General features: G+C 43.1%; 1 protein-coding gene across 5 annotated transcripts in view; it reads left to right on the top strand.

The window, feature by feature from the left end:
- Window positions 1–7764: 7764 nt before the first annotated feature.
- The window catches only part of Bnc2 (basonuclin 2), a 402776-nt gene continuing 386561 nt past the window's right edge, over window positions 7765–23979 (top strand). For 4 of the 5 annotated variants that reach the window (XM_029476261.1, XM_029476260.1, XM_029476259.1 and 1 more), the window contains exon 1: window positions 8101–8193. Coding sequence is in view for 2 of the 5 variants with exons in the window: in XM_029476260.1 (XP_029332120.1) it covers window positions 8191–8193 (3 nt within the window). In the remaining 3 variants the exon portion in view is untranslated. Of the gene's footprint in view, window positions 8194–23979 lie in introns of all 5 variants that reach the window. The other variant, XM_029476262.1, reaches the window with a different exon arrangement.

Below are 23979 nucleotides of genomic sequence, written 5' to 3'. Positions count from 1 at the left end.
TTTAATTACTATATGTCCCTCCTAAGGACATATAATAAAACTAGAATTCGAGGAGCTAAAATACTGCAACAAATATCAGAATGTAGGTGGAAGATCTGTGAAAGGGGTATGATGGGAACAGGGCCAGGAAAGCCGAAAGAGCATCCTCCCAGAGTGAAGTGGGAGCGGTGGGCATGAGGGAGAAACACCATTCAGGGGAATTCTTTAGTAAGAAGAAGGTTCACAGCCGAGCACAAGGTCGATCTCTGTATGAATGGAAGAACAATGGAGATAGAACAAGGGAAATAAAAAAAGACAAATTTGGAAGAATCATTGATGCTTTTCCTGTTGGGATACAATTGAGATAAAGATGAGCTGTTTGTTGACTGCTCGATTAGCAAGATACACTTAGACAACATTAGCTAGACACAGAGTTTGGGGGAAACAGATGGGAATTCATGTTGCAGTAGCAAAGTTCTGCACCAGGAAGGCCAAATGAAAAGGAGAAAACTGAGCCTCACCACCAGACTGTTCTCACCTGTGAGGAGGAAGGGGAAGTGAGTGTCAGCTGAGAAAGGGTGTGATGAAGGGGAGGAGGGGGCTAGCAAGGGGGTGGACAAGAACCAGCAAGTGGGGGAGCAACTACATCAGCACCATAGAGAATGGGACTGTACTAACTGCATTTAACTGCATTTAACTACAAGGTGATTCGTAGATGGGAAATGCAGCGTAGGGGCAGCACACTGTGAGGCCCCAAGTCCCATTGCTGGCACTGACGAACAAGTTACAATGGGACAGTATGAAGTTACTTTAATACGAAAACTACGGATCTAATGTTTTCAAAATCTGGCAGTTATTAATCTCTGGATTTCAAATGAACAATTTAAAGTCTTGAGAATTCTCCCAAATCATAGATACTATTTTCTGATACTTTAACTTGGTCTTAAAAAACAATAGGTAATTTATAAAATGTTTTTATCTTGGCTTTAGTTCTAAAGGAAGATCAAGACCATTGGACGTATCTAGAGATGGGGTCATTCTGTAAAATAATACAGCGAGTAGAATGCACGTAGGCACATGTGAGAGTGGTGGGTTTAAGAGTGAGGGAAGTCTACTCTCATGGGAACTGCATTAATCCTTTCATGATGGTGGAGCCCCCATGACCCAATTAACTCTTAAAGGTGCCACCACCTCCCAATATGTCTACACTGAGGGATTCAGCCTCGTGTGAGTTTGGGTAGGGACCAATTACAACCACATCATACCACAGGGCTACATGAAAAGTCTCAAAGAGTTTGCTGTAAAAATAAAATAATTACCTGGCATGGTAGCTCAAACCTATAATTCTAGCATTAATGAGGTTAACACAAGAGGCTCACCATTTATTAGGGGCCAGCCTGGATTACACGGTGAATTTCAGGCCAGTATGGACTGTTATCCTCTTAAATGTTAGGACAAACTCTAGAAAGCAAACTTTAAAAACAAACAAACAAACAAACAAATTTTATAACACTCTATTCCTGGAAGAGTATTTCTCACAACTATAATGTGCCCTTTACCATCGCCACCCATGTTCCCTGAATGATGGAGGCTACTAGATACCCTATTGTGAAACTCACAGGCTTGGGGAAATAATCCAGGGTATACAAGTGGTATCTGTGGAACATTGCTGGACAATCATATAAAAATGACCTGATGGGTTTATACTTCTAGTTTAAACTGTCAACAAATGGAATCTTGAGTTCACTCAAGTTTGGCCCCTAGTGTCCATATCCCGTGGGGTGCTACATCTAGTACGGGAATAGGGGCATGTATCAATGGGAAGGCACTGCCAAAGAGATAGACACTTTAACAGACTTCTCGTACAAAGTTTCTAGGCATTCGATCCCTAAGCATAAATCTAGTATATATACCAACTAATTGCACAGTTACAATTCGATATGTCAAACAAAAAATTATTTCAATTTAGCTAGTGAAGACCATTTCTCTGACCCTATTGTTCTTCAGGTTTCTGTTACAGGGTCCAGCCTGCTGCACAATTAGAATTCACCTTACTAAAAGGACTTATGTTAACCACAATGCTGAAGAATTTCCCTCATTAACTGTGTCTCTCAGTGTTGCCAGGAGAGGATTCTGAACGTACACTGACCAGTGAAAACCATCCACCTTGCCTCAGGTGTACAGTTTGAATCTGACACTGGTGGCAGTGAAGTTATCTGTCTTGATGATACCTATGCCAATGCCTACCAAGGGTCTTTTAACTGGGATGGGGGAAGACCCCATCAAAGACCCTGAAATCCCCCCAGGAAAGACAGGGCTTCTGTAGTCCTAGGCCCCCTCTGTTTGCAATGGGTCTCTCTTTGTGAATCTTGCTGTATTTCCTCACTCCTCATAAGAGCCTTTCCCAGATAAAAATACCACCAATAACAAAATTTAAAAACCCAAATTCAGAAAATGAAAACTAAATGAATTAAAGTTAATAAAAGTGTTTAAATATTTAATATGCAAGTTATAATTGTTAAAATGAAGTTTAAATGTAGACTACATTAATTTACCTGATACTCTTCACTTTGATTTTTAATAGAAAATTTTCATTCTCTGTTGGTGTTGGCCACATTGTTAAGAGAGACTCTGAAGGCACCCTTGTGTTGACCGCTATTGCTGCATGTAAAGCCATTTTGTTGTTGTTGTTTTTCGAGACAGAGTTTCTCTGTATAGCTCTGGCTGTCCTAGAACTCACTTTGTAGACCAGGCTGGCCTCGAGCTCAGAAATCCACCTGCCTTTGCCTCCTGAGTGCTGGGATTAAAGGCATGTGCCACCAGGCCCGGCAAATCCATCTTTTTTTAATGATGAAAATATTTAGTCTGCCCTGAATTTGGAATTGACATTGAATTGCTTTTACTAAATTTAAATTTTCCTCAACAACTTTTACTTGCAAAGGACTGTGGTCCCTTTTGGAGCAATGAAGGCCTACAACAAGGTCACAAAGTTACACAAAATCCACATGTTGAAATTGACAATTTAAAGACTTCTTTTTTCCCCTAAAACGTGTTATTTCTTTGAATACGATGCATAATCACATATTATGCAAATAACCTATTGATTCGCAAGGATGACTCGTTAGCAGCTGTGGAAGTTTGCCAGGGACATGGGCTTACAATTGGTTACAAACACAGATAAAACTTATCAAACAACTGACATTTCTGCAAATGTCACATTTAGCTTTCACGTCCCTCTGTCTCAGTCCTTCTTGGGGTTTACTCGTTGTCTCTATAGTGACAGTTTTCACAGGGGGAGTATAACACTTTCCACAGCTTACTGATTTCTCAGAATTTAGGGAAAATATCTAAATTTCATGAGAAAGGTAGGAGGGAATTCCTAAGTGGCCATTCTAAACTCATTATTTTCCCCTGTAGCAGTTGAAAACTTTAAGCAGCAAGAAATAAGAAGGAAATCTTTTTGTTGTTTTTTTTTTGTTGTTGTTGTTGTTTTTGAGACAGTGTTTCTCTGTGTAGCCCTGGCTATCCTGGAACTCACTTTGTAGACCAGGCTGGCCTCGAACTCAGAAATCCGCCTGCCTCTGCCTCCGAAGTGCTGGGATTAAAGGCATTCGGCAAGAAGGAAATCTTAGCAATCATGGGTAGTGTGACTTGGAAGGCAAAGGGTGAGGACTGGGAACGGGTGGAGCTGCGTAGTAGAGACATGCTGGCTTGCTGCCTACATGCTGCCCTGGGGTCAATCCCAGCACTCTAAAGAAAGCTAACTCAGTGTTCTTCCCTTTCCAAGTCCATCATCCCTGGAACATGGGTGGCTCTTGGTTACAAGGTGCATGTGAGTGTTGAAGGTACCATATTCTCTCATACTAATGTCCAGATCATAGAAATGACAATTCATTTCTTATCTACCATTTGGGGTTTTATTAAGTAAAATGATCCTTACCAAAATAATCCTCACATGAAGTCTTCAGTGACTCTTCCACATTCTAGATCCAAGTAAGATGCTCAACATTCAGGCAGTCAGCAGAGGGAAAGAGAGGCATTGTAACCCAGTTAGGACAACTGCTTTCATCTGGAGCACTGAGAAGGGATGGGGCAGTGGTGCAGGCCAGAGAGTGTCCCACGGTTCAGTTTTATGACCTTGATGGTTTCAGTTCTTCAATTTTTGGAAGACTGAAAAATGATTTTATTGATATGAGCAACAGCTATTGGTATTTATTAAACATGTAAATGCTGATGTTTTAAATAAGCTATCAATTTGTTTAAGAGGAAAGTAGAGCCATTTGCTGTTATCATTCTCTAGTAGGAAGAATCAATAACCTCTAATAATGATAAGTCTATGTCTTTAAATTAAGGAGCTTGAGATAGATAGATTTTCCTGGATTACCTCAGTAGACCCAAAGTAATCATTAAGGTGGTTACAACCAGCAAGCAGCAAGCAGAGTAAGGAAGATGAGTGTGCTTCCAGTGGCCTCAGGGGGAGGGGCCCTGAGCCAGGGAGCAGCTTCTCAAAGGTGTAAAGGGAAAGAAAACAGATTCTGGCCCCAGAAGGGAACATACGCAAGTACCTCGATATTTAGATTTAGAAACACTTATGTTTAATACATCTTCTACCAGGCATCCAGAATTATGATAAATATGTGGTCTAATTTACTGATTTCTCTTTTGTAATTTGTTAGCACAGCAAATGAAACAAACAAATGCACATATTTAAAAGAAGTCTGCTGTATAAGACAGCCCAAAAATTTAGTGACAGGAATGGCCTTGATTTACACTTCCGTGGCACGTCTCCTGTAACAACTGATGGATCAGGAAGCAGGGGAGTCTCCTCTGCACCTCAACCAGCCTGTTGTGATGTGACCCATTACACTGCCTATAGAAATGCACAGGGGAGAATAGGAAATGTATACAATTTCATATTACAGAAATAAAAAATAGTTTTGTCCTCATGGCCCTTCTAGGAGGGCCTTGGGGACTGTTGGGTGTCCCCAGTATGCACCCAGGGGATACCTGGGTACAATAGTGTCTCCTGTCTCCTTTCAAAGAATGGACTGTTTTGCCGTATTCCTATAGCACATTTGTTTGGCACAATGGTGATAATGCTTCTGACATTCCTAGACCCATCCTTTGCCCTGACTAAGCTTATTCTTTAGTTGAAAAGTAATAAGCATATAAGCAAAAACAAAACAAAACACAGCTTACACGAAGACAAGCACACAAAAGACAAAAGGACAGGTAGAACGGACGGGGCAAGGAGGATTTTGCAGAGTGAACGAAGAGCTATTTTCTTTTACTCTTCAGGAGTGAAGTTGGAGATAAGGTGGAAGTGGTAAGAAAGGGACCCTGGACAGGGTAAGAGTTTAAGCAAAGAGGAGAGCCACCAAGGTCTAAGCCTAGAAAGCAGATGGGCAAATTAGAGCCACAGAGAGTGGAGTCCAACAGAAGACTGAACAGCTGGATGGGGCACTTGAGTCAGTCAGGTAGCTGCAAGGCATTAGGGTATTGCAGGACACAGAGGACCGAAGGCTGTGGCCCTCATCCTTCCTAATGCTTCAGCCCTGTAACACAGTGCCTGGTGTTGTGGTGACCCCCAACTACAAATCTATCTTTGTTGCTACTTCATACTTGTAATTTTGCTACCATTATGAACTGTAAACATCTGTGTTTTCTGGTAGTCTTAGATGACCCCCAAAGGGCTCAAGACCCACATGTTGAGGACCACTGACCTAAGATCTTGAGCCAATTGCCAAAGTCACTGGAGAAGACTATGGCTTCTGCCAATTCTGCCATCTTATTAAAGGCCGCTCTTTAGTCCAGCCCATACTCCATCTTTGTAATGACTGTTCAGAAAGGCAGGGGGACTTCGCCAGAGACATCTTACCTCAGGTAGAGTGACTGTATGCTAACATCAAGAACATTCAGTTCTGGAACCAATCAGAGGAATGTAAATTACAGGTTGCTTGATGTAGAAAAAAGAAATAGCGTGGCAAATGTAGGTGTGCAGCTAGAAACACACTGTGTGGATACAACTGTTTGGCAACTTGCTGGACTGTCACTTGTCTGAAGCAGTTAAGTGTATGAATGGGTTTGTGTGGGTAATGACTCTGAAATTAGCGGCTGGCTTTTCCCAATCTTTTCGTGATGCAGGGAAACACACTGAAACTTGGCTTCTTTCTGGAAGCTGCTTGTGATGCCCCTAGGACCTCAGAATGAACATTTGGCCACCATTATCTCTCAGGTAATCAGTTGCTACAGAATAAGAGACTATGCTCCACACCTTAATCAAATCATTTGAAGATGAGCCTACTTTGATAACATGCATTTAAACATATTGGATAAGGGTTAGATACCTATCCCGTAATTTGTCCCACAGCAAGAATAGTAACTGTCACTCATTAGAAAATAAAGAGATAAACATGTGCCTAAAATACTATAGTGTTTCCTGCATAGAATCGACAGATTGTGAAGTGACTACCAATCTGCTTTGCATGGGCCTAGAAGGAGTCAGGAATTTGAACCCAACCAGTACAAGGAACTACAGGTGCTGGTGGCCCTAATGTTTAAAAAAAAAAAAAAAAGGTTGGATCCACGTGAATAAGCTAACTCACATTCTCAGGCCAGCTGTTGCTACTTGGGATTTAGTCAGGCATGGATCCTGAAAAAAAAATTAAGCTTAACCATTGTGAATGTACATTAAACTTATGACGGTGTGTGTGTGTGTGACTGTGTCCTTAATTCCAAGTCTACATATTTTCGGAGGAATTTAATTCTGACCTCTGGATGAAATTATGCGGCTTCTCCCTCTGCTTGGGGAAAGAGAGAATGGAAGGAGGGACGAGTTTCTCTTTTCAGGAAGAAACAGTAATCAAACCTGTTGTTCAGCCAACCAAATCTTCGCAGGATTCTCTGATTTCTTAGAGCTCAAGAGTGTGCTAGAAACCTGTGCTTTCCTCCCGAGACAGATAAGCAAAAAGTTTGCTCTAGCGATGATAAATCTGCACGAGGCGGAGACGGTTTTGGCACACGGTGTACATTAGAAAGATGAGGATGATTAAGTCTCCCCCCTCCCCCCCGAATCTTGCAGCCCGACTGTGTTTTGCTTCCATTTAAGAAGTGTCCTTCAACCGCTGGCGGCTGCATGCCGAGCCTGCCGCCGGCAACCCGTGTCTTAAAGCAGGGCAACTCGGGTCGTCTGAGTGTCACCCCACACGTGTGACTGGTGTCCGTCGCGGGCGCCCGCTAGGGTGGCAGTCTCCTTCCTCTCCCCCGCCAGCTGCAGCTCCAGGCCCAGACCTAGAAGGGGAAGGAAGCCCTGGCCGCAAGCCGCCGTCTGGGCCGGCACCAAAGCCGCCGCTCCCAGAAACTTTTCGCCCCTAGCTGTGCGCAACTTTCTGCCCCGGGTCCCCGGGCGCGTCACGGTCCCCGGGCTTCCCCTGCCTTCACTCCGGCGCCGCCCAAGGCAGACCAGAGCCGGGCCGAGCGGACCGAGAGTCGGAGAAGCCCGGAGCCGAGGCGCTGCGCCGCAGTCGGAATAAAGTTCGCGCCCGGTGCTCGGCGGCGGCTCGCAGCCTTCGCTCTCCCCTCCCGGCTCCTCGCATTTTTCCCCCTTGTTGACAGCTGGGCGCTGGCCGCCACCTCCACTTCCACGCCCGCACCCCCCGGGGGGCGCCAAAGTTGTTTTTCCATCCACGGAAGAGGGGGTGTGTGTCTAGCGAGGTGGGGGTGGGGGAGGGCTAGACATCCTCCCCGAAGCCCCTAGAAAAGCTTGAGGACAACAACAAAACAGGCGGCGAACACCCTAGTCCGGACAGTTGCGCCGGGAGCAGAAACTTGTGCCGGCGCGGCCACCGGTCCCCCCCGCGCCGCCGCGCGCACCCCGCCTCGCCAGCAGCCCCCCTCCCGGACAGTCCGTTCCCTTTTTTTCTTTTCTCCCTCTGCCCGGGGAGGAGCGGGACAACTCGGAGCGCCGGCTCGAGGGAGCGAGCGCGACCCTGGGCGCGGGTGTAAATCAGTCACCTGAGCGCCGAGGGGCCGCGGCGAGGGCGCGCGCGGGCGGGTGGGGAGTGGCGCGGGCGGCGAGCGCGGCCCGGAGCGGCCGGGCGGGGGAGGGAGCAGGCCGAGCGGCGAGCTGAGGCGGCCGAGGGGCTGGTCCAGGCGCGGCCGCTAAGAGGAGACCAAGAGGCGGGGGCTGCACTTGACAACCAGCATGCCGAGATGGTAAGAAGTTTCCACCTCCTCTCCGCTTGCGTCTGCACTTGGTAGGGACAGACCCGGGCCGGACGCCCCGGGGCCGCGGCGGGCCGCGTTCTGCTCTAGCGCCGCGGCGTGAGGAGGCGGGCAGCCGGCGGCGCTCCCGAAATCCACCCCCCACTCCCCCAACTTGGCCCCAAGTTCTCGAGGCGGCTGCGGGAGGGCGAGCGGGCGGGCAGGCGGACGGGAGCGAGGGCTCCCCGCGCCTTAGGTGAGCGGCGGCCAGTCGGGGACTCTGGGGACCGGGGAGCCCTCGGGGAGGGCGCGGGACGTGGGGACCCGGGATGCACGGGGCTGCCGGGACCCGCGGCAACTTTCCCAACTTGCCGGCCTGTTGAGAGCCCTGAGCGGCGGCTGGGCATAGGTGCCGGGGCGCGGCCCGCGGCCCGCGTGGGGACCGCAGCGATGCCCGCGCGGCTGCGGAGGACACGGACGCGGACAGTCAAATCCCGCTAGACAGACACGTGTGTGCTTTCCCGAAGTGCGGTTCTGAAGCAGCCGGCCCACTGCGCTTACACGCCGACTGGACGGTGGGATTTGAGACGTGAAAGGGGGGCAGAATTTTAAAAAATACATACAGTGGTGGTGGAGCTTAGGACAAAACTAGACGGAATCTCCCGTGGGATGAGGCGAAGATTAAAACAAAACAAAACTTGTAAGTGCCAAGTGGTGGTGGAAAAGGGATGGCACAGCGCAGGGGGACTCCAGCCCTGTCCCTGGAAGGGACCGCTTCTCTGCAGCGAGGAAGCAGGCAATTAGTTCACCCAGTGATGAGCCTCACTGTCTGCTTTCGGGAAGTCATTTGTTAGAAATGGGGCTTGACCACTCTCTTTTTCTTGGAGTTCCCTACCACCCAGTGTCGCTGTTGTTAGCCCCACTTGGGGGCTCTGATACAAAGTGGGCCCTATGTACATGGGATGTATAAGAAACGGGGTGATAGCAGGTTGACATTATTTTTTCCTCTTCCCTTCCCCCTGATGTGACATCTCTTGTTTCAGAGATCAAAGTCACAACTGGAATGTAGGAGATGGTACTGTCAAATGCAGACATACACACATACAAAATGCACCCAGGACTGCGGTTACAGTAATGCTGACAGAAATTAAAGAGGTTTTGAAAGCAGCGTGCGATTTATGATGCTTCCCATTTACCCTAGAGTCAAGCTGTTGTAAAACTGATGTACAAAAGACATCATAAAATAATCCTGTGTACCCAGGATTAAAGTGGCAGAAAGTGGCCCGTTTTATTCATTTTTATGTACTTCGTGAACAGTTGTAGTTGTTGGATCCTGTGTTAATGGAGGGATCAAAACAAAGTATGAAATATATCTGCTTAGAGCTGGAGAGCTTCTTGTAACGGCATTTTACAGAACATTATTAAAGCCAGTTGCACGCCTTTTCTTCCCCTGGCCAGTATTACTATTTGTCTACAGATCTATTCCCATATACTAATCACTGAGCGGTGGCTGAGTCCATTTGTCTCCCACTGTTTTGTATTCTGCCTGTTTAGATGGTTTCGTGCACAGACACACATGCTTTAGGTGGAATTTATTTCTGACAATAAGTGTTTCTGCTCTGAAGTTTTCCTCTAGTACCAATCCTTGTCTAAGTTTGAGAGAACTTCCTTTTAAACTCTTTGGAATCATGCACACGAGAATCCTTTGTGAGCCCTTAAAGGCTCTGTATTTTATATATTTGTAGCCGTTTCATTTAAACTTGTTCAGTTTTAATGAAGTTCTGAGTTGTAGGTACTCTTTTTGTTCCCAGAGAGCAGTGGATTTAAAATCCAGATTGCTAATTACTTTACCAAAGCATAGGAATATCTTCACCTGAGGGAAGGGCTAGCAAACCTGAATCTGAACTTTGTATGGAAGATCTTTCTGGAGGCATGTCTGAAATGCCCTGACCCCCCCCCCCCAATCCACTGAGAATATTAAGTTGGGTTTGCATGTAAAAACTTTGGGTAAGAACTAACCTCATGTGATTTTTGAAAATATCGAGGAAATATTAATAGCAATAGTGCATTGCTAATACCTGATTTTTCCTCTTCTGCCTGAGACGTAAGTTATCTGTCAGGCAGGAATATGTGATTACAGAAAGGAGCCGACAAAAGCAGGGCTGACTGTTGCTATATTAAAATGTAAGTGTTACAGTTTGAATTTTCAAGTGAGAGTTTCAGAGTTCAGTGCTTTACATAACATTTTGTCCTAATCTTGCTTGCTGTCAGGGATGTTTCATGGTTGTGCAATTGCTGCAGTCAAGAATGCCAATTTGCATTCCACGACTGTCGTTTGATTACTTTTATCTGTGAAGCTCCAAGACCGGCCCAGACCTCTCGTTTCATCTTGCCATGTCACGAGTCAATGCTGTGTCGTCTTTTCAAAAATCTGCCTGATTTAGACAAGAAAGAAAAGTACTTTCATGTTGCAGCCGCAGTCCCCTGCTAACTTGTCAGCAGCAGGATATGATTCACTTGGGCCCAGAAGAATGGAACAGAGAGGCGGGTTAGACGGTTCAATAAAGCCCACGGACAGGTAGTGTGTGACGTCCCCAGAGAGCTGCAGTTAATGAAGAACAGGTCTGCTTGGTTCTCCACGCGCTGACCTGGTGCTGTCCCCACAGTTTTCTCATTTGATCTTTCCCAGCAAATTGATCTTTTCTTGTATTTTTTTGCCTTCCAAGTTAGTCCTTGAGGGACTGAAATTAGCAGAGCAACTTAAGTTGGATAATACAGCTGTTCAGAAAAGAAGAAATTGGACACTGGCAAAAAAAAAAAAAAAAGGGGGGGGTGGGGGTGGGAGAGGAGAGAGAGCTATTCTTTTTGTTGTTCCTGGGAATATTTCCTAGATTAAGGGAGTCCAAAGTAGGTGATGACTCGAAGCTAGCGGTTTCCCTTACTTTAAATTTAGAGTTAAGCCTCAGGGCTATTTTAAATATTCTGTAAATGTTTGAAAGAAAGATGGCTTTAGCAAGGATGAAGAGTTTGATTTAGCAATGCTCATATTCACTTGTTTGGCGTGATCTGCCAGTGTAATAGTGGCTTTTATGGCTGTTGTAAGACGAACAAAACATCAATGGCATACTTCAACTATGTTATTTATAGTCATCTAAATAAGTACAATTCCCAAGTATTCAATACTGAATTGCTGAAAAGATTAAACAATAAAAAAGTCATTAACAGCATTGTGTATAAATATTATGGTGCATGAAGATTTTTTTTTTATGAATTACCATCAGTATCTTTGTTTTACATAAATTCCACAGATGCACTGTTCATAGGGTGGGCTATTCTCCCCTCTGAGGTTTTCCTTTTTAAATTTAAAGGTATACTTTTAAAATTGAGACCAGGTTACATGTTGAATTTCTTTGAAGGGGTCACATGTTGGTTTTTGAGATTAAAATTCATTTTACACAAGGTGAGTAAATCTCAGTTGAGAAAGCATGCACAGTTGATACTGGCTACAGTTTCACTATAGAGGTCTTGTACAGAAAGCTTAGGTTGAGAGCAATTAATAGTCTTAACTTGATGAATGTATAAAGGAGTGGTGTTTTCTGAATTCCTCTGCAGATGGTCTCATTTAACATCTGCATCCTGACAAGAAACAGAGTTTAAAACGGCAGTTCTCCTGCAACATCTCTTGTTGGTCAGGAGTTACATAGTATAGCTGGTTAGTAAGCTCTCTAAAGAGCTAGAGGGAGCCTCATGATTTTATTAGATATACTTATGGTTTAAAAAAAAAAGAACTCTGGCAGTCAGAATGTTGCACAATAACTGGCTTAGAGTTTAGGCTTGGAGGTGACACCACACACACACATACACACACACACACACACCACACACCCCAGTGGTGATAGCAACAGAATTTCTTTTGAGAACATTAAGGAGTCAGCTAAGTTTTCTAGGACTCTACCTTGTAGGTGATTTGAATGAGGTAAAGTGCAACCAAATATTCTAAGTGTTTGAGTATGGGTAACCACTGGGTCACTTTGTCAACTGAAGGAGTTGTTCTCATGTTGGCAGGCCCACCTTCAGACACCATCAAGAACATCTTGCTAGGCAGTCACTGAGGAGAAGGCTAGGTCACTTAGACAGCTACTTGTCTCCATAGTTGATGTTTTGAATTAGTTGTGCATACAGCTCCAGATTCTGGAGAAAATACCCTGCGAAAGAAGGGGGCTTGGTGCTGTCACCATAAACAGCAGATCGTTTTACAATTTGGCATATTATTAATCAGTAAATAAGCTACTTTTAAACGGCAGAGTTGAATGTTTTCCTATTTACTCTTTGGCACTTGTCAATCAGGCCAACCAGTACCATTTGTGATCTGTTTATATTAAATAACCAGCGATAGTGATTGATTTCCATTATTCATATACTACTTTTTAGGGGCATGACTTTGACATTTATTTACCATTTAAGTAAATCTTATATCCAGGGAGATAAACTGCCCAGATTTGTCTTCTTGCACAGTAGCTCTCATTATGTTGCTAGCCAATAAAAGTCTTTATCTGTTGCTTATTAGAGCCCTCAGTACACTCAAAAGTTCAGCTATAATTTAATTTGGGTGTTCAAAGAGCCTCCCTTGTTTTAAAACACGTTCTCAGTATGTATTCCTTTATCATTTGTTGTGAGCCTATATTCTAACTCATGAATATGCATAAGAGCAGTAGTACAGACATGCCATTTTAAAAGTTTTTGCCATAACAGAAGTGTACCATTTTCTTTAAAAAAAAAATGTATATAACAATGTAAATTCTGTCCTTTTTACTGCAATTTCCTAGACATTCTGGAGCATTTTCACTTTTCCCGTAGTAATTTAAATTGTTTAGGATTTGTTCCTCAAGGCATACAACCTTGAAGGTGTAGTGAGACGGGGGAAAGCTAAGTTTTGCAGTTAAGAGTTCTGGTTAAAGCGCTTTCACCGTCATAGCCCCTTGACATTATGATGTGTTTGTTTTGTAATTTACAAATTGCCAGAATGGTAAGTTCTTCATAGCAACTGCTGGGCAGGTTTACAGAGGCCAAGATACTTGCGGGCTTCAGTTGAAGGGGCAACAGATGACACAAGCTAAGGACCAGAACTCCAGTATCAGGGATCCTTCCACAGGGAAGGCAGGCTGTGTACTGCTAAGTGAGTCACCGCATGTGTGTCTCACCAGTGCGAATCACATCAAGCCTCGTCTTCTACAGACAGGATTTAAGACTTACCAAAATGTACTGTATTGTCTTCGAGCTGGGGGTTCATGAGTTCGCTGTCCCAGCTCTTTTGTGTGTTTAGAACAAAGATGTAACAGCCCACACAAAAACATTTTTTCTCTTATTATGACCTTAACATTTGCCAAAAGAGCCCCATACTGAAATTCCTTTTTGGTATCTTTTTTCCCCCCTTAGTCCAGAGCCAGACGTGTACCCAGACACAAAGCCTCTGTGTACAGCAAGCTGTTTTAAATATTGTGACTCGGCACTGTGCTGTCCTTTCTCTGCTTGAGCCAAGGATCTCTGCTCAGTGTCTGTGGATTACCAAGCTCCTTCTTTATTGTATGTCTTGTCAGCTATTCCTATTCATTTAACCTTTCATTAGTGTCTGTGCAGCTTCACTGTCTGCAAAGGCAAGGAGAACCCGAAAGGCCCCACTGTCACAGTTATTAGATTTCTTCGTTACATCCCAGCAACCACAAAGAAGTAAGAGTGGAGACTATTGTCGTGCATGCTGCTGTCCTGGGGTGCAGCTCTTCTGTGCATGTCAAGGACATGTGCCACATGTTGATATGCGTCCCAGGAATAAATGCGCAACATGGGGGATAGGCTGACAGAGGCAGTAATGAGCTTTGTAGGAGTTATTTCGAAGACTAACAGTTAGTGAAGGAATTTTGCTTAACCGGCCAAGGAGATAGACGGAGTTGAGAGTTGCCAAGATCTGCCTGTGTGGAGCTTGTCAGTCACATTGTTTTCATCTAAACCTCATTTGAGGGGAAAATTGAATACCTTTGACAGGAATGAAAGTCGTCTTTACTCCTTTAATCTTAGAGGGAGGGGGGAAATGTTATTTCTGATGACTATTATGGTGCATTATAACTAATTTTGTATCAACTATGATATGTGAATGATTATGTTACTGTGTCTCTTAATTTTTACACACTGCAAGATCATGAAAAAATGTTTTAATAGGCATGTGTATGTTTTATAAATCTATTTTTAAAAATGGAGTACATGACTCTTCTTGTACTCCTGCTTTGCTGTGGCTCTTCATGTCACAGTGTGGCTCTTCATGTCACAGTGTGGCTCTTCATGTCACAGTGTGGCTATCACCTGGTTTTTATACATGTGTTTTCATGGTTGCTGTAATGTGGAGAAGAGGAATGGTTACGGGTCATTTCCACATAATAATAGAGACAAATAGTTGAAGATTTAGAATGGAAAAGGTTTCATTTTTAAGCATCGTAATGAACTCTCAGAGCTGGGAAGGGAGCTCAGTTGGTAGAGCGCCTCCCATGTTAGCATGAAGACTTGACCTGACTCCACAGCATGTACAAAGGGCCCAACATGGTGCCCTACACTGCTGCTCTCCGTGCTGGGAAGGCAGTGACAGGCAGGTCCCTGAGGTGCACTGGCCACCCACCATAGCCTCATTGGTGAGTTCCAGGCCAGTGAGAAGAAAGCAGGGAACAGCAATGAATGCCTTTGGTTCTGGTGTCGAATCTTTACCCGCTCAGTGTTTGGGGATGTCTACCTTGGAAAGCAGTTGTTAAAGTGAGCATACAATGTAACAGATCCTTCCGTTAAGGCTTTTCAGTGTATACACTTCTTTCTACAGGCAGTTATGGCATGGCCTGTTCATCCCTAGTAACCAAACAACCAGTTTGGTAATCTCTAAGGCTGTCTCCCCGCAAGTGCTTGATGATAGAAACGATAGTGCTTTGCTTTAGTTTTAACTACTTTATCGTGAGATGCCTCACATACCATGCAATCATCATTTAAATTGTACATTAATAATTATAGGATACCCAGTTTCTTTTACCTTCATCAATTTATGGATTTTTTTTATTATTATGGGTAATGCTGCTGAGAACTTTCCTTGGGAGAAGGTCAGACGTTTTATAACCCTTGGGTATACACCTATAAGAAGAATTGTTGGATCATGTGGCCTTTTTTGTTTTCCATTTCAGTTGTCTTCAAACAAACAAACCAAAACCAAAAACCAAAAAAAAAAAAAAAAAAAAAACCTCTTGTGATCTTAAAAAATACCATGTGTGGTAAAAGTTAGGTCTATATGTCCCATGGTGCATGTTGCTTCTCTCTTTTACCAAGTAGGTTTCAGGGGTTGAAGTCAAGTTCTCAAGCTTGGTGGCAAACACCTTTACCTGCTGAGGCATTCGTTTGCCCTAGGTTGCCGTTTTATAGTTGAGGTCTAAAAGCTGTTGATACAGTCTGGTTGCAGTCCTTAATCTAACTCAAGATTTGCAAATGCTTGCTCCCATTCACTGAGCTGTCTTTTTACTTTTTTGATGTCCTTTGAAACAATTAAAACATTTTTTTTTGAAAGGAGTTTTAAGAATGTTTTTTTTTCCCAGCCAAGATTTTATTGCATGTTAAATAGTAACAACTCAATTCAAGAGCAACAGTGACCCTCAGAAAAGTTCCTAGCACTGTCATCTATTAGGGTAAGATGAGACCTTTTAAATTTTGATGAAGTCCAATGTGCATAATATTTTCCTTGTTCTCATTTTTGGTATGTTGTCAAAAATAAAACTAACCAACCAGAAAAGCAAAAACCAAACCCCAAACCATGGTCTCACTCAATGTCATGAAGATTTATGCCTGGGTTTCTTTCCCTGCTTCTTTCTGTCCTTCTGGATAACGCTATGATGTAGGATTGCTAGATCATAACATGTGTAGATCATACCTTTTGTAATTTGAGAAATTGTCCTTGGTGGGGGGCATGGGTAACATTTGTACCATTTCATGCTCTTGCCAAGAGTGTCTGAGTGTTGCACTCCACATTATCACCAATACCTATTGTTATTTTATGATAGTTACAGGGAGGGATATGACGATAACAACTGCAAGGTGGCATATCCCTGTGTGGTTTTGTTGTCTCCGCTGGCCTTGAACCCTAGGGATGGAGTGATGCTCCTCTTTAGCCTCCAGCCTCCAGTACTGATATTTTATCAAGAGCCTCACAAGGGTGAGGCAGTCACTCTGCCACTGAGCTGGAGTGTATATCCAACTCCTGTGTTTTATTTCCAGACCAAGTCTTACTAAGTTGCCCAGGCTGGCCTTAGACTCATGGATTTCCCATCCTTCTGCCTCAGTATCTCTAGTAGCAGTTACGGACCTGAGCTAGCCCTAGCTTCTGTGTATCCTCTAACCTCAGCTCTCTTGTGGTGGGTGTGATAGGTAGACACACAACTCTCTTTGGCATTTTGTCCATTTTAAGATTGGGTTACATAGGTTTTTCTAATTTTTGAGTTTTAGGAGTTCTTTATACATTCTGGATATTACTTTCATATCAGAAATTTACTTTACAAATATTTCCCTCTCATTCCTTGGGTTATCTCTCATTCTCTTTGCTTCTTTTGCCTTGGCTGTATAGGAGCTTTTAAGTTTTATGTAGCTCCATGTGTCTGGTCTTGCTTTCTTTGCCTTCAGTGGTTTACATTTAAAGCTTAGATTTATCTGATCCCTAAAAGAGTAAAGGCTACGTGGAGAAAGAACATTCTATTGTTTAGGGGTGGGGGTGGGGGGGAAACCAGCTAACAACTCTTGGTGGTTCTCCAGGGGACAAGAAATATGTCATTCAGTAGCCAGAAGATGATAGGTGCTGGTTCCCTGTGAAACAGCTTGGTTTACTTTGATGTTGCTTAATTCTCATTGAGTTTAAAAGCAAGCTAGGTGTTCTGTATGATAACAGACACACTTCATGCCCTGGAGGGTGGAATTAAGTACCTAGAAATAATTGTTTTTGGTTTTATAAATACCTCAAAAGGAAAGGAGGAAAAAACATTATTGAGAAAATTTGTCTTCTAGACATTCCATCATGAACAAAACATCACCAACAGAGATAAAACTGAAAATTGTTTTATGATACCCAAACCTAAAATAACCGGCTCAGTTAAGTTTTAAGTAAATACTATGTTCAAATCTGGCGCGATGTGTTTGCAAACAGCTTGCTCTCCAGTCTACCAGGTGTACTTTTCAAAGCCTCCCGCCACCGAGTCAGAGAAGCCTGTGAGCAGGGAAAAGGGAACTTAATTCAGAGGCAGCGGTGTTAGAACATTGCTGAGTTAAAAGGAGTATTTTAAAGAAAATGTCTGATTTTCTTTTCATTCATACTAATAAAACCTGTATTCATTTCTATTTAAATAATTGCTTTTCCAGTATCCTGATGGGCCATTCTTACTTAATTGCTTTGCCTGTTTTTGGCTTTCTGCCAGTTATTTTAGACAAAGTTTCATTATTATTTGGCATCAGCTATTAATTAGGTGGCCAAGTGGTCACGTTCATATTCGGAGAGAATGTGGGGTTTTTCCCCCTCACAAGTGTTTGCACATGAAAACAGTAATTAGCCAATTTAAAACAATACCTCATGACATAATTTGAGGATTAACTTTCTTCCCTATGGATATTCTGTAATGAATTTAAAATAATTTATAAAATTGGAATGACAAAATTTTTTGTACCTGTCAGATACATGACCTTTGATTATATATATTTTTTCTTTTCCTGGGGATTGGACTGAGGCCTCTCATGTGAGAGATAAGTACTTTATACTGACCCACATCAAATTTCATAATTTGTTTTCATTGGACAAGCAGTGTTACATTTCTGTTCTTGGTGTGTCTTGTCATGTCCATATTGGATTAAGAAAGTTATGTGTAATTATGGACTGATATCATATCCGAGGACATAAAGAATGTCACTAACTAGAATGGTAAATTATGCAAAGAAAGACCCCTCAACTCCCTGTCCCAAGACTTCTGATCCTTTTTATTCTGTAATTAGCAGATTAGAGAAGTTTACTCTATCAGCACCTGCCATGTTTGCATCCAGAAATATAGTAGGAAAGTTAAAAGTTTTCTCTCATTCAAAATGATTGGAATAAAACATCAGATTTCTTTGAAAACAGTCTCACTCCAGGGCATATAAATATAATTAACAATGGAATTTGCTTTTAATCTCAGCAGTTCTGCCAGGTCTCAAGCCAAGTTTAAACGTCATCACTAGTGTCTAGTGCAAGAGTTCAATTCATTTCTCAGAGGGTGCACTTCTTAAACATTCTTCATATCTTAGAGATGAGTTCTGTATCCTTATTTCTTAGGTGGTTGGTACCTTACTCTAAAGAAAGGGACAGCAAACCCATTGTAGCCAGTAAATGCCACTTGTTTTCTGGTGTCCTCTTAGTGGCTTCAATGAACCCTTGGGGCAGTGAGTCTCCTGATGCTTTAATGCTGGAGCTTGGGAGGCAGAGGCAGAGGATCTCTGTAAATTTGAGGCCAGCCTGATCTATAGAGGGAGTTCCAGGATAACCAAGGCTATATATATAGAGAAACCCTGTCTGGAGAAACAAACAAAAAGAAAGTTATCATAGGAAAGACTTAGAGCTGTTTATTGGTCATTGATCACGGTAGCACCTGTGATCACAGTGGCAGACAGTTTGTATGAGTGTGTACAAATGTGTGGCACGAGTGTCCTTGAGAAGCTGGGAAGTGTTCCTGTGGTCCCAGCTACCTGAAGATTGATGTGGGAAGATGACTTGTGCCTGGGAGTTGGGTAAGAGAAAGAGAAATAGAAATAAATAGAGACTGGGTGGACAAATAAAAGTATTTTTATTCATGACATAGATCAATAATGAGTAGATCACCAAATGTTTTAGTAGTATTATGAAGTTGTATATCTAAAGTACTGATATGACAGTATTATAAATCTTTTTTTTTTTTTTCCATGCTTGGTACCAAACCCAGAGTGGCATGGGACTGGGACAAGCATTCTATTCCTCTCAGAATATAAGAGCTGTCAGTTGGATGTCTGTTTGCTCTATGTAGAATAGCTCGCTGGGGGTTTTACATGACATGAGACCTTAGACTGGTGGTTCTCAGCCTGAGTGTCATGATCCCTCTGGGGGTCAAACAACCCTTTCACAGGGGTCACATATCAGAAACCCACACATCAGGTATGTATATTACAGCTCATAACAAGGAAGAGTGAACTGGAACATGAAGGGTCTGGTGGAGGGAGGATGGAGGGTCCTGGGAGAGAGAGCTGTAAATGGGTGGCATTACAAGGGTGAGGTAGAAACCTAGTGCAGTAGAAACTCCAAGGAACCTACAAGGATGACCCTGGCTAAGACTCCTAGGGACACAGAGCCTGAAGCAGCTGTCTTCTGTAACCAGGCAAAGCTTTTCAGTAGAGGGAGTGGGACATCAACCCGCCACAAAATGTCAATGTATTATTTAATCTTACCTGTAAGGTGGCACAGTACTTGTGGGTATGGCCAACCAATCACTCTCCATCTTGAGGCCCATGCTATGAGAGGAAGCCCACCCCCCTTACACTGCCTGGAGGACCAGGAACAGAGACTGGATAGGATGGAACTAAACATGAATGGGCAATGAAATGATTTTTAAGGATACGCGTAGACCAGAACCTGGAGCCTAGCATAACTATCACCAGAAAGTCTTTATCCAGCAACTGATGCAGAGTCCCACAGCCAAATGTTAGACTGGACTCAGGAATCCTGAGGAAGATGGGGAGCGTAGGAGCCAGAGGTGTCTCGAACACCCCCAAGAAAAACCAGAGTCAACTAACCAGGGCTCATCAAGGGCTCATGGAGACTGAAGTGTTTGGAATCAGAGAGCCTTCATGGGTCTGACCTAGACTCTCTGCATGTGTTCTATGGGTGTATAGGTTGATCTTGTGAGAAGTTGGCTTTGACACTTTTGCCTGCTTTTGGGACCCATTTTTCTCCTACTGGGTTGCCTTGTCCTGCCTAAAATGAAGGGAGGTGCATAGTCTTTTTGTGTGTTAGTATCCCTGGGAGGTCTGTAGTGGAGGAAAGGATCTAGGGGTGAGGGGAGGTTGGGGGGGGGGAAGACTTGGAGGACAGGAGGGAAGGGAAACTGAGTTAGGGATATAATTGTATGAAAGAATGAAAATATAAAAATGTACACTAGCAAAAATTTTTATAAATTAGGAATGAAAATAATTTTATAGTTGGGCGTCAGCACAATTAAGAGGTGCTATATTAAAAGGTGGCAGCATTAGGAAGGTTGAAAACCACCGCCTTAGACAGTTGTGTACTGATTGATTAAAATAAGAAAAGCTCTTAAACTTTGTGAGGTTTTTATGATTAAGTTCTACTTCCTGCCCAGATGTGTGAGTTCTAGTTGCTTTGTTTTGCAAAGTAGAACTTAACTTTTACTATGCATTTTTAGTCTTGTTTTGTTTTGAGACAGAGTAGGGTGGGGTCTGAGTGGGCAGGGGTGCAGGTGAGGGGTGCTGTATCTCAGGCTGGCTACAAAGTTGCTATGTAGCCAAGACTGGCTTAGGTTTCCTGACCCTTGTTGTCTACTGCAGTATGAACACGACCACTTCAGGCTGCATTTCCTTTTTTTTTTTTTTTATTTTAGAAGGTAAAATTTGTCAAACTTCGGAGTTTTTATGATATAAAAAATTTGGTGTTCAAGTTCTTATGTGTAAATTAGAAGCTATAACCCTAAAATTAAGCAACACAAAATTCAGTACAGGATAAATACAATTAAAGAATAACCAAAGTGTAAAAACAGCCTTTGGTCTTCTATGCTACACCTAGAAAAACAATTTTTTCAATGTTGTTTTCAAAGCAACCTTTCCTTTACTAGCTTATCTTTATTTTTTTTCCACTGACTGAGAGGTAGGAGTAACACACAGCACACACATGTACACTCACACACGCACAACTTTATGCATGTTTGTGTGGGAGTAAGAGGCATCCATACCTGTGGATGTGAGGGGTAAGAGTAGAGTGTGTGTGTGGTACACACACAGGGCTGTGTGATTATTTTCAGTCCTCACATTCACCTGTGTGTGTGTATGTGTGTGTATATACGTGTACACACACACACACCACACACACACACACACACGCACATACAGAGGAACAGGTGTAAAACAGTATATCCTATGCGGGCAAACATTTCTGTGTTCCTGTAGATGGACTTGACATGTCCTTTGCAGCCTGATTTAGGTCCGTATCAAATTCTCCATTTGTTGCTTTGGAATTTGATCAGAGAACATTACGGATGGGCATGGGAGTCTTGAGTGCTTTCTGTCAGATAGGGAGAGATTTGATTGTGTTGATTCTAGGGTGACTCTGGCCCCTCTTCTAGGCTGAGCACCTAGGTAAAGAATCCCAGCAGCCTTACCCCTTGCTTTTTTTCTGCCTTCCATTTCTGCATAGCTTAACATCTCCCTTATCTTTATATACATATTAATATTCCCAAGCAGGTGTCCAGGAAGCTCCTTACAGAAGTGGCTGCATCCGTTCCGTTTTTTTGAGGGGTTTGATGAGAATAGCAGTGCTCACCTTACTCATTTAAATTTCTTGGGGAATGTTGCATGCTGCGTCCTTATGTGTCGCATGGTGTTAATGTGGGGTATAGGTGACCATGGAGATGGGCCAGAGGTGAAGACTGCAGGCTGAGAGAAGAAGCTACATCCTTTAAAGAAAGGGCTTGGGTCTAGTTACAAAATACTGGAGAAAGCCATCTACCTCAAAACCATGATGTGACACTGACCTAATAGGAAGAAGAGTGAATTGGTTTTGGTATTGGTGTGAGCTGTGTTCCCCTTTTGTTTTATGCTTCTCTTTTCTCTTAAGTTTGGGCCAATATTAGATACTTAATAAAGATACTTAATAGTGTTACATACTGTGTGATATCTGGCTTCCAATGCACTGTTCATGATGAACAAGAGATCAAAAAGTGAAGGCCACATTCTCTATCATTTGAGACCAGTACTGACTTTTCAGTGATGTTTATTTTGAGTTTTCAGCCCTTTGTTCGTTCATGAACACTTTATGGAGACAGACTTGTTACGAGATGAGAAGGTATAAAGATAGTAAGACACTCAACATCCACTTGATAGCAACCAGTAGGACAGAAGTTGGTGGGGCCACCAGTTCTCACTGCTTTCCTATGTACAGTCTCAACTTTAGTCTTAAGTTTTCAGTAGTGTGCAATTTTAAGAGCACTCTAATGAGTGAGTTTTAAGTGTGTTTCTCACATTTAAAATTTTACATTTGGAGATTTGTGGTCTAAATAGAGGATTAAGTGGGGAGGGGTGGAAGGGAGAATGAAGACATGGCAGAGGTGTGGAACAATGATGGACATATAAGTAGAAAAGTTTGTTGAAGAACTTGAGACCTAGCCTGCTCAGAGAGCCCCATGTTGAGATGCTGTCGGCCTTGGAATCAGTTGATTGATCTATCATTAACCAGACCCAACCCCCAACCCGTGATCATTTCCAGCACCTATTGTTCAGGATACCCCTTGCTCCCATCTTCCTCTTCTGTCCTCTGAATTTTACTGGACAGGTTTCATCAGGTAGATCCACCCTCCTGTCACTCACAGCTTTTGCTGCCACCATCCTGCCCTAGGACACATCATGGGCAATGCCTGAGTCTTGTGTTTGTTGGCTGTGACATTTAAAAATTCCATCATGAAGCACCCACACTTTGGTCTTCCTTCTTCTTGGGCTTCATATGGTCTGTAAATTGTATCTTGGGTGTTCCGAGCTTTTGGGCTAATATCAACTTATCAGTGAGTGCATCCAATGCATGTTCTTTTGTTGGGTTACCTTACTCAGGATGATATTTTCTAGTTTGATCCATTTGCCTAAGAACTTCATGAATTCATCATTTTTAATAGCTAAGCAGTACTCCATTGTATAAATGTACCACATTTTCTGTATCCATTCCTCTACTGAGGGACATCTGGGTTTTTTCAGCTTCTGGCTATTATGAGGCTGCTATGAACATAGTGGAGCATGTGTCCTTCTTACATAGTGAAGTATCTTCTGGGTATATGCCCAGGAGTGGGATAGCTGGGTCCTCAGTTAGTACTATGTCCAATTTTCTAAGGGATTGCCAAACTGATTTCCAGAGTGGTTGTACTAGCTTGAAATACCACCAGCAATGGAGTGTTCCTCTTTCTCCACATCCTTGTCAGCATCTGCTGTCCCCTGAGTTTTTGACCTTAGCCATTCTGATTGGTGTGAGGTGGAATCTCAGGGTTGTTTTGATTTGCATTTCCATGATGACTAAGGGTGTTGAACATTTCTTTAGGTGCTTTTCAGCCATTCGGTATTCCTTAGTTGAGAATTCTTTGTTTAGCTCTGTACCCCATTTTTAATAGGGTTATTTGATTCTCTGGAGTCTTAACTCCTTGAGTTCTTTGTATATATTGGATATTAGCCTTCTGTCGAAGTAGGGTTGGTAAAGATCTTTTCCCAATCTGTTGGTTGCCCTTTTGTTCTATTGACAGTGTCCTTTGTCTTATAGAAGCTTTGCAGTTTTATGAGGTTCCATATGTCGATTCTTGATCTTAGAGCATAAGCCATTGGTGCTCTGTCCAGGAACTTCTCCCCTGTGCCCATGTATTCGAGGCTTTCCCCCACTTTCTCTGCTATAAGTTTCTGGTTTTATGTGGAGGTCCATTATCCACTTGGATTTGAGCTTTGTACAAGGAGATAAGATCGGTTGATTTGCTTTTTGTCTAC

The sequence above is a fragment of the Mus caroli genome, chromosome 4, assembly GCF_900094665.2.
Source record: "Mus caroli chromosome 4, CAROLI_EIJ_v1.1, whole genome shotgun sequence".
Classification (NCBI taxonomy): domain Eukaryota; kingdom Metazoa; phylum Chordata; class Mammalia; order Rodentia; family Muridae; genus Mus; species Mus caroli.
This window is presented reverse-complemented; position numbering and strand designations above follow the sequence as displayed.